Here is an 11,712-nt window from a genome sequence, read left to right as displayed (position 1 = left end):
ATATGAAAGAATTATCTGGGGAAATGACTGTTACTACATTTCTATTGCATTCCATGTTGAAGAACTTTGTGTTGTTTCTATTTTAATGTACTTTTAAAGTTTAAATCACATTAAAAGCTTAATTTGTAATTATGAGTGAATGATGATGCATTTATATACCGTCACCATCACTCACAGCCGCTCGCACGTGTTTTGCGCATGAGCCGCACGCAGCCCAAAATTAAACTGCTTAATCGACCATCGATAGCTTTAATCGATTGCATCTCTTATCGACAATTAATCAATCATCGATTAATCGGTGACATCCCTAGTATATGCTAAGTCTGTGCTGTTTCTAGCAGAAGTTGGTGGAATTTATACATACATTTGATGAGTGTGACTTGCCATCATTGCAGTGATGTTTAAATGTCTTCATTTCAGTGTTCTGTCACTTATTCTTGCATATTCTCATGAATCTGACATCTGACATGATGTGCTGTAACGGTTGTTTATATATATTTTTGCAGTGTAAACGTATGTAGTTTTTGGTTTATCAGCCCGCTCATTTGTTTTCACGAGTATGTCAACTTGTCTTCTGTCTTGTCTTTGCGTTCAGGTTGAATAGAAAAAGTCTCTTTGCTCATGTTTCTTGTTTTTACATCCTGCAGAGAGAGCTGTTAGAGATGAGGACAGTTCTGTCAGGACAGGGACAAAGAAAACCAAAATTCGATGGCGAGCCTAAGAAGCCCCCAGTGTGAGTGTAACTTTTTTAGCTCGTTGCTTTCTGAGAGACTTACCTTCCATGTTAAAAAATACTATTTTGTCTGTTTCAATACTACTTTGTCTTCTCCTGTCCAACCTCAGGAGCGGGTATCAAATGTTCTCTCAGGAACTGCTAACTAACGGTGAGCTGAATCACTTCAGCCTGAAGGAGCGCATGGTGGAGATCGGCAAGCGATGGCACAAGCTTAGTCAGAGCCAGAAGGACAAATATAAAAAACAGGTGGAGGAGCAACAACTAGAGTACAAAGCTGAGCTTGACGCTTGGGTAAAGGTAGGTAATCTTTCAGTTCTACAAATTAAATACACTTTTTGTTTATTATTGGGTGCTTATTATATGGTGCTTATTTATTGTCCTGTTTATTAAAAAAATACATTAAAAAACATTTTATATATGCAATCACTTAAAGGGATAGTCCACCAAAAATGAAAATTCTGTCATGGACTACTCACCCTCATGTCTTTCTAAACCTGTAAGACCTTCATTCATCTTCAGATCACAAATTAACATATTTTTGATGAAATCAGAGAGCTTTCTGACCCTGCATAATTATTTTAGGTTACACTTTATTTTAAGGTGTCCTTGTTACAGTGTTATTATACATTTAAGTACTGAGTAATATTAATTAACTACATGTACTTGCTATATGGTTAGGATTAGGATTTGGCTTAGGGTTACTTGCATATAATTATGCATAATTTATTGTTATTGTAATAGTAAGCACATGTAGCGTGTAACAAGGATACGGTAAAATAAAGTGTTACCTTTTTTTAAATTAAGCTTTTATTATTATTTTTTATTTGAACAAAAGCTTCACTACTTAATTTTTGAAAAACAAAGCTAGTTGCTTAGATTGTATAAAATGTCATGTAGTATGAATCAGCAAAAACAATATGCATAATACGTGTTTTTTTTGCCTTAAGCTTTATTTATTTTTAATAGAAGGACTAAGATGTAATCAAGGGAAAATGTTATTAATTTTTACTTGATGGTTACACTACATTACATTTTCATAATAAATTGAAACTTTTCTAAAAAATATTTTTGCAACCCCATATGAAACCAACAAGAATACAAAGAGTGCACTTTTATGAAATTTTATGAAATTGGCACATTTTAAAAAGATTTTCCTTTTCTTTTTCATGGAAACTTTTGTCTCTCAATGACCTTATTTTTAAAAAATTGTGTGAGCAATATGAGTTTGGAGATTTGTCGTAACGTATTTCCCTCTCTTTTTTCTTGTTTTCCTAGTCGCTATCCCCTCAGGAGCGTGCGGTATATAAAGAGTTCTCATCTACGGTAAGTAATTGCTCATTTTTTCGGCTGTAACTTGCGCTTAAAGCTCTGTATATTAGCTTTACAGTCATTCATATATTGCTGAGATTGTGATTTACTCTTCTCTATATCGATACCCCTGCACTGCATGGCAAGATGAGGCACGCTGGTTAATTTAGTTGATTGACGTTGCTTGTAAAAGCTGTTTCTATCCATGCCATCACACATGGCTTCATTATTTCCTTTCTCCCTGTTTAGAATCGCATCTCTTGGCTCAAACTAACATGACTTGAATGGATAATGTTCTTAGGGCTGTACTGTGGGGCTACTAATCATTGCTTAAGCTTGAACGTGTTTTTTTTCTTTTTTTCCTGTGCCGCTCTGTCCTTGCACCCCCACCCTGCCCTCTCTCTGCCCTCACAGAAACGGCGAAGCACTACAAAAGCACGAGGTCCCGGGGCGAAAGTCCAAGTCACCAAGGGGAAGGCGGTAGGTGCCAGAGCCGCGACGGTGGGTCCCGGGGGGGGCAAGCGTTCCATGGCGTACCGGGCCAAGGTAACGCCCGCTCTCTCTGGGCAACTCACCCACACAGGCTGTGGACTCTATATGAAGTGGCTTAGGGTGTTACATCATTTTAAATTTCACTAATTGATTTTGCTGATGGTGTGTGTGTGTGCAAATATAGTGATATGCACATATAAAGAGAGTTTGAGAGATGTGTGACTCTTGGTTTCCAGCAGGACACGTCGGACTCAGATGAAGATGATGAGAAAACAGATACGTCAGACTCGGAGGATGAAGATGATGAGTCATCTGGCAGCACTGATAGTGAGGATGATGACGAAGATGACGAGGTTAATTTTGCTTTGGTTAAATTCTAGAAAAGCTGCTTTGTTATTAGCACAGGTATTCATTCTTTTCTAATGTTGACTTAGAATGACGATGATGACGACGACGATGATGATGACCAATCGGACGGTTCCAGCAGCTCATCATCAGAAGATAGTATTGACTCTGATTCAGACTAACCTGTCCCACCCCCTCTTAGAGGGGGCTGTGCCGGACACACCCCCTAGCAACACCCCTCCCGGAAAACGGGGAGGAGTTCCAGTAGCTGTGAGCTCACAGCATGCAGTAATCTGGCTCCCTATCTTTACAGGGCAAAAAACAGGATGGGGGCCAACAGCTCTCCCCATCACCGCGTCCATGTGTAATGCGACTTGAAGTCAATCGGACAACTGTATTTTCTTTTCTTTTTCTTTTAAAGGAGCTGTGTTACACGTGTGGTAATCGCATCAATTTTATTGCCTTTATATAGGTGTGTTATTAAAATCTGTGTTGTTTTGTTTTGTTCTTTTTATTTTAACTTGAAAATAATTTGTTCATTTAAGCCGGTTGAGCTTTTATAAGTTACGAAAGTATCAGGGTTGCTCGGAGGTGGATGTTAGTGATGATAGTGGAGATGAATTTTCCTGTTCTCCTGTTTATATTTGTTTGCCTCACTTAGTTGCTGGGGCTCTGAGGGCTATATGAGCTGCTCAAGTCTTGTTTGGATCATTCTGTTGCAGATCCTCAATAATAAATGCACTTTTTTCCTCTTGTACTCAATTGTGTATTTTCAAATACTTGTGAAAGGTGATACTCACATACTGTTTTGCAAAGGGATTTTTAGTATTTGGATTGGAGGGTTTTCCAATGTGCCAAATTATTAAGTAAGTTGTTATAAATAATATGACAGATGCCTTTAGAGCAATGCAATAATTTCCAACCTTTACAGATCCAGATCCGGACTTTCAACCAACCGAGGGACCCTCAGTATAGAGATGTTGGATTTCATACTTCTAACTTTTAATTATAGTAATAAATTCCATGATGGATAATAAAAGGATAATAATAATGATAAAAACAATAAATCCTTATATATATATAAATATATATATAAATGGATTTATTGTTTTTATTATTATGTATATGTACTATTTTTATTGCCTTTATATAGGTGTGTTATTAAAATCTGTGTTGTTTTGTTTTGTTCTTTTTATTTTAACTTGAAAATAATTTGTTCATTTAAGCCGGTTGAGCTTTTATAAGTTACGAAAGTATCAGGGTTGCTCGGAGGTGGATGTTAGTGATGATAGTGGAGATGAATTTTCCTGTTCTCCTGTTTATATTTGTTTGCCTCACTTAGTTGCTGGGGCTCTGAGGGCTATATGAGCTGCTCAAGTCTTGTTTGGATCATTCTGTTGCAGATCCTCAATAATAAATGCACTTTTTTCCTCTTGTACTCAATTGTGTATTTTCAAATACTTGTGAAAGGTGATATTCACATACTGTTTTGCAAAGGGATTTTTAGTATTTGGATTGGAGGGTTTTCCAATGTGCCAAATTATTAAGTAAGTTGTTATAAATAATATGACAGATGCCTTTAGAGCAATGCAATAATTTCCAACCTTTACAGATCCAGATCCGGACTTTCAACCAACCGAGGGACCCTCAGTATAGAGATGTTGGATTTCATACTTCTAACTTTTAATTATAGTAATAAATTCCATGATGGATAATAAAAGGATAATAATAATGATAAAAACAATAAATCCTTATATATATATATATAAATGGATTTATTGTTTTTATTATTATGTATATGTACTATATGTCTTCATATATTTATCATGTTTCCATGAATATTTATAGAAAAATATATAGTTTTAAAGAAAATATTTTTATGTCTCGAGGAGATGGAGGATGCTATGATCTTTTTATTAATTTAAAACATTTTCAAAAGCAAACAAATGTACTTATGCATCATTTAACTTAAGTTTACGTGCAGTCGGTAGTCACTAGTTGTTTCCAAATACGTTGAAACTAATTAAATGTAATTAAAAAAAACTTATATTAAATCTCTGTTCTTAGTGTGTAAAACCTCTATTTTTGTGCTTTTGATGACCTTAATTATTTGATGCGCATTACTTTCAGAGACAAGGTTGATCAGCATGTTTTCTCAAAAAAACGAGACTGTCATTTCTGTAAGTAACGCTGAATTTAATACTGCATAACGCGTTCATTTCGCCAAAGGTGTCAGATTTCCATTTAAAAGTTAAGCGTTCCCAGTTCCTGCCATTAGTTGTGGTCCTTTGCAGGATTCCCTCCTCCGGCCCACATGCTTGATTTTCGCTTCCTGTTCAGCAGCTCCAGATGGGCCAGATCAATGCGCGCATTCCAGCTCATTGTAACGGTAGCGGCATGTGATTTCAACCCCTAATGTCCGCGCGCTGGATTGAGCACAATGCAGTGAATATGGTGCCACTTGGAAACACGGAGCTTTGTGCACAATTTACTTTGCAATTACTTTTGAAGCTATTAATACGGTGCGAAACCGCAGCTGTCTCGGTAAGTTATAAGGCGTGGTTATTTTCCACGAGTGGCAAAATTTGTTTTAGATAATGTGATATCAGCAGCAAATAGAAACTTCAAGAAAGGCGCATTTTTTTCCAGGGATTGTATTTTTCCTAGGAAAGATGAGAATCACACTTAATTATTGACATGTTTATTTCTCTGGAAAATCCTGCTTAAACTGGAGGATGTGTTTTGGAACATGGTAGCTGGTTTCTAGCTGGTTTAAGATTGCCATTAGCTGACTGACCAACTAATATGTTTAAAAAAGATTAACCATTTTAAGATGCTGGTTTTTGTTGATGGTCCTAAACTGGTCTACCAGCTTGGAACAGCTAGAAACCAGCAACTAGCTTAAACTGGATTTTCCAATAGAGATCCAGTGTATTGACTCGATTATCTAGCTCCACTCTATGATAATAACACTTTTTTTATTGTCTTAGCTCAAGGTTGTTTTATTGAGGTGACTACAGAGCCATGAGGTCCTCATCCTCACGTTTATCAAGTTTTTCCTCCAGGGATTCTTTATGGAGTCGGTGAGTTGAAAAATGCACTGCTCTTCTTTCATGCATTATACCACTAAATATTCCATCTGCACATCATATGTGCTTCCAGTGAGTTTATTCTGCTTCTACATTTGCACATCAGTCTATACTAACATTCCTCAATTTACAGCGCAGTAATCAAAGTATGTTTGAGTTTAATCAAAGAACTCCCTGACCTCTGAAATTGTTTCATGCCCCTAAAGACAGATTGTGGTATTGTGAGGCCCTGGGCAACAGCCTTTATGGATGTCCCCTCTTGTCACAGTTATGAGATGTCCAAATTATGTGCAGTAATATTTCAGTGAGTACCTAAAGTTCCTACAAAGTAAAATTGGTGAATTTGAGAGAATGATTAAACCATTTTATATGGCAAAAGTTACATGTTTATGCTGTGTTATAGCAGCATAATACACATATGTGACCCTGGACCACAAAACCAGTCATAAGTAGCACAGGTATATTTGTAGCAAAAGCCCATTGTATGGGTCAAATGTATCGATTTTTCTTTTATGCCATAAATCATTAGGATATTAAGCAAAGATCATGTTCCATGAAGATATTTTGTAAGTTTCCTACCGTAAATATGTAAAAACGTAATTTTTGATTAGTAATATGCATTGCAAAGAACTTAATTTTAGCAACTTTAAAGGCGATTTTCTCAATATTTTGATTTTTTTGCACCCTCAGATTCCAGATTTTCAAATAGTTGTGTCTCGGCCAAATATTGTTCTAACATACCATGGAAGCTTATTTATTCAGCTTTCAGATGATGTATAAATCTCAATTTCCAAATATTGACCCTTATGACCCTTATTTTGTGGTCCAGGGTCACCATCTACATATATGTAACTTGCCTTCAGTGCATGAAACCATAAATTCTGGCTGTGTTCAGTAGATATCAGCATTAGGGCAAATTATATGCTTTATAGACTGCATTACATTTATAAAGTATTGATTAATACTAATAAATATAAATTAATGTATAAATACATGACCCGATGGGTCTTTTTTTGTACAATTTATTCCTGAATTTTTTTGGGGGGTTTTATTAATATAATAATGCATTCATTTTACCAATAATATATTGTATTTATTTAATTTACTCTTGCATTTATTTAATTCTGTATTTATTATTTTCTGATTTTTTTTTCATATGTGCTCTGTCACAAAGCAGCCAAAGTAAAGCCCTCTCCATTTCGTTTTGACGCATGCGCAGTTTCTCCTCTTGTTTTTCCCGTCATCAATGGTGGGAGGAGATGAGCGTGCGTGCACGCGCTGGTTTCAGGGAGCTCAGACCGTCAGGACGGGGGGAAAACGGAGGAAAGAGAAAGGCAAAACAGAATGAAACCGCTTCCGAGACCGGAACAACAATAATTTAAGGAAACACTCAAAATATAAGACTATTTTAAAGCTAGATTGTGGAATGAGGGCATTCTAAACTAGCATCTTACAGCTTACATTGAGAGAACAAGGAGAGGAGTCTGAACCGTTTTATGTAGATGCAAGTGGATAATTGAGACAAGGGAAGAGGAAAGACGTGGAAATTACACACAACGACCCTCTCTAGGGACGGGAACTGCATAGTCAGTGAAGAAAAGGGCACTTCCACACATTTGGCCACGTTTCTTTTCATTTTACGCATTGCCTTGCCATTCAACCTTACCCAAACAGAGACATCGCTCCGTTCTTGACCACCCCTGTCTAATTCATGGTGCTATTGTGATTTTTCTCCCCTCCATTTTTATTGGGCGACTGTGTTTGCAAGGATGCCGGATCAGATCTCCGTGTCCGAGTTTCTCTCGGAGACGACGGAGGATTACAATTCCCCCACGACATCAAGCTTCACCACCCGCTTGCAGAGCTGTCGGAACACGGTCAATGTTCTGGAAGAGGTAAGGCCCCTCTGTCACTGTTACACGAGGGGAGACTCAACTCACACTATTGTGCAAGACACAAATAACGGTCCCAGTCCAATGGAGGATCCACGTTTTTCATCCACATTTCTGTCCTACAACCTCTAAATTCTCCTTGACTCTCTAACGTTATCTCTCTTTTGAAGCTCCGGTTTGTCCCAGTTGGTTTGCTTGTAACGTTAGTTCGGTAACGTTAGATATGGATTTACAGTTCACAGAATGCGGCGCTGATGAACAGTCTATGAAATTATGATCCATTGTTAGCAGTTATACCTGTAACATAGTTTGCATTATTCAGGAATATTATTATGTGACCGTTTGATTTTTAATCGCGCTCAACTGTTTTAAGGCTATTTTATTTTGATTTATGCGCATTTCATTAAAAACATAATTCTAGTTCATTTTAATAAGGAGGTCTATTGTAATTGCATATAAAAATGAATTTTGTTTATCTAGAATTACGTTCACGCGAGAAGGTCAGTTGGACTTAATATCGTTTTATTGATTATGTGGCTGTGTCCTCAGAGAAAACGTCATAATTTGGAGTGTTGGTGCAATTCTCTCGAAGAACTCCGTGATGTCATCGAGGCCGTGGATGTGCAATATATTGGGAGCCTAATATGACTTAATGGGAATTCGGTCCATTTTTATTTGTGTAATGAAACAGCCTTCAGTATTTAAGGTGCATTCCGTATTTTATTTCGCTATTAAAAACAACACTTTTGAGAAATATGACATCAGAAATATAATAAAGCTGTTGTATTGTACTTGGAGCGGGTTGCTCCTTAATGGTCACTGACATGTTGACATCACATGACCTGCTGTATCATGCAATTGACAGTTATTATTATTAATAATATTAATTATTAAAATACTAATGTTTATAATAATGTGCTTTACCAAGCACACAAATTCATTTAAACAAAACTAGAAATAAAATAATGTTTTGTACAAGTCTTCATTACATGTTTGGAGTGAGCATGTTTAGGCATAATTACCATAAAAATACTCGTTAATTACATTTCTTTTTTCATCAACAGTAAATTCCTTTATATACAGTGGGTACGGAAAGTATTCAGATCTCTCGAAGAACTCCGTGATGTCATCGAGGCCGTGGATGTGCAATATATTGGGAGCCTAATATGACTTAATGGGAATTCGGTCCATTTTTATTTGTGTAATGAAACAGCCTTCAGTATTTAAGGTGCATTCCGTATTTTATTTCGCTATTAAAAACAACACTTTTGAGAAATATGACATCAGAAATATAATAAAGCTGTTGTATTGTACTTGGAGCGGGTTGCTCCTTAATGGTCACTGACATGTTGACATCACATGACCTGCTGTATCATGCAATTGACAGTTATTATTATTAATAATATTAATTATTAAAATACTAATGTTTATAATAATGTGCTTTACCAAGCACACAAATTCATTTAAACAAAACTAGAAATAAAATAATGTTTTGTACAAGTCTTCATTACATGTTTGGAGTGAGCATGTTTAGGCATAATTACCATAAAAATACTTGTTAATTACATTTCTTTTTTCATCAACAGTAAATTCCTTTATATATATCTGATGAATATATAAGGGGGACATCCAGAGATTGTAAACCACCTCATACAAGGGCAACTGTGATTAGATTAACCTCAGTTAATTAGTAAAAAGTAACAAATGCACTGGAACATAAGCAAAGACAGATGGGCTAATGGTCCCCATGACCTAGATGTCTGTATGTTATTATGTTCATAGATGAGCATGGACTAGCAGAGTGAATGGGTTTAGGAATCTGCATAACCTTTACTTGAAAGTGGTTTTAATGTGTATGTGTGTTTTTGTGTTTAATAATTGCCTTTAAATCACATGATCTACAGCAGCCTATAATTTTACCATTTGGGATAATATACCAAAGCATCAGCTTGTTTATTTCATCGTGTGAGCTATTAAATAATTTATGCATCAAGCGCTCTCTTTTAGTTCCATCCACAGACGTGAAAATGCATTCGCTTAGATTATTTGCACGCTTTGATGTTTTAGAGAAGTAAACGTAAGACTCGGGAACAGCCATTTGTGCTTCCCAAAGAAATTCCACAAGTCATGCCAGCATCTCTCATCCTCTGTGGATCTGAGATTTGTGATGTTCTAAGAATAGTTCATGTAACAAGGAGAGGTTATTCCCCTGAGCAGTGGTTCCAGGAGCAGAAAGAGTGAGAAAGAGAGAAGGGATTAACCTACTTACACATGGGCCAGCGAACACCTTACTTGCCAAGACAACAGAGCTCTGCAGGCGGATGAAGGGGCTTCCTCTTGCTCCGCCACAGAGCCCACTCTTTATTGACACACTGTTTTAATGGCCAAGAAAGACACGGTGATCCCCGAATGACTCTGGGAGACATGAATGTCACCACCATGAATTAGCAATGTCTAGGGTAGTGATAGGAGCCATTGTGAAGCGGAATGAATGGGAGGTGAATGAACAGCGCTCTGAATAATGCACATGAGCAGGCTGACCGTATTTTTTAAAGCGAGGGTGTTAAGGAAACAAACAGAAAGCTCAGGCTGGGTTGTGTAAAGAGCGATTAGTGGTTATAGCTAATGATGCTTCTGGTGATCTGGAGACTGGAGAGACTCCTCCATGGTGTCTCGTTTTGGCAGCCCTACATGTTTTTTTGTCCTTTGAAAGCATCATCAGGAATCCAAAGGATTTCCTCTCTCATTTTATTTAGAGTTAGAAGACACAGGAATGTTAGGGAGAAAAAGGGAATGGGATAGAGAAATGACAGATGAGATGACAGATGACATGAATTTGCATTGCTCCATATGAACGACATCACGCTACGTTTTAAAGCACATGCACTAACCATCAGGCTAGAGTTCAGATGACTGAAATATTTTTAAATTTACTATTTAGTCTTTAGTTTACGTGCGCTAATTTTCATAAACTGGAATGAATCCAATCTAATTTCAGATACTGAAAGTTCTGTTTATATGAACCCTAAATGTTGCAATCTGATTCACATATTCGTTTGCATACGCATTACAATGGATTCTTTTCACAAGACTGTGATGGCACGTTTCAACAATCATCAGCATCGTAAATCCTCAAAAGTTTGCACCAAATTATAAAAAAAACTGGTTAATGCTAATGCGAGGGTGTTTCTAATGCAGCGTCTATGGGAGGGATGGTAAATTTGACAATGTTATTTCTTCTGACTGCCGTAATCAGTCTCTCTCAAATTTTTCCTTTTCTTTAAAGTCATGAAAACATGTCGTGGAGTTTTTCTTTTGCTATTTGAGCAAATCGGGAATGCAAAAAATAGGACGTGGAGGAGCGCACGGGAAAAAAGGAAAAACAAAAACGTACAAAAACCGGAAATCAAACACGGGTAAGGGATGCCGCTTACAGTTCGGTCCGATATTCTGTCACGGGTGACACACACACGAGGGACGAGGAGACGCTGGAGAATACTTTTAACAGGACTTTATTTGCACCAAGGAACCAAGGGAGACGAACACAGGAAGACGTTCACACGAAGACCTTCAACATCGGACCGAGAACTAGGGACTGGGAACACTTTATATACACACACACAGGAGGAGGGGATGACGAGACACACCTGGGAGCCATGACACATCAAGGGAAACACCTGGGAAGAAATCAACTTAATTAATCAGGGGAGGAACAGGAAACAAACCAAATAAGGGCATGGGAAGGCACATGGGGAGCAGGACACACACGAAACATGGAACAGAGTCTGACAATGACAACTGTGAGGGGGGTGAATTTTTTTATAAGTCATCCGTTTAAATTATATTAAGC

General features: G+C 37.2%; 1 protein-coding gene and 1 pseudogene across 1 annotated transcript in view; both read left to right on the top strand.

Moving 5' to 3' along the window:
* Window positions 1-3,638, top strand: part of LOC107713995 (nucleolar transcription factor 1-A-like) — a 20,806-nt gene extending 17,168 nt beyond the window's left edge. The window contains exons 14-19 of the mRNA XM_016519686.1: window positions 648-733; window positions 844-1,033; window positions 2,012-2,059; window positions 2,459-2,590; window positions 2,773-2,889; window positions 2,971-3,638. Of these exons, the coding sequence (XP_016375172.1) occupies window positions 648-733; window positions 844-1,033; window positions 2,012-2,059; window positions 2,459-2,590; window positions 2,773-2,889; window positions 2,971-3,063 (666 nt within the window). The 3' untranslated portion in view covers window positions 3,064-3,638. The remainder of the gene's footprint in view (window positions 1-647; window positions 734-843; window positions 1,034-2,011; window positions 2,060-2,458; window positions 2,591-2,772; window positions 2,890-2,970) is intronic.
* Window positions 3,639-7,233: 3,595 nt separating this feature from the next.
* Window positions 7,234-11,712, top strand: part of LOC107713993 (arf-GAP with SH3 domain, ANK repeat and PH domain-containing protein 1-like) — a 46,498-nt pseudogene continuing 42,019 nt past the window's right edge.

This window comes from Sinocyclocheilus rhinocerous, unplaced genomic scaffold (assembly GCF_001515625.1).
Source record: "Sinocyclocheilus rhinocerous isolate Xijiao unplaced genomic scaffold, SAMN03320098_v1.1 scaffold2043, whole genome shotgun sequence".
Taxonomy (NCBI): domain Eukaryota; kingdom Metazoa; phylum Chordata; class Actinopteri; order Cypriniformes; family Cyprinidae; genus Sinocyclocheilus; species Sinocyclocheilus rhinocerous.
The sequence above is the reverse complement of the archived record's forward strand: the minus strand, read 5'-3'. Positions and strand labels throughout refer to the sequence as shown.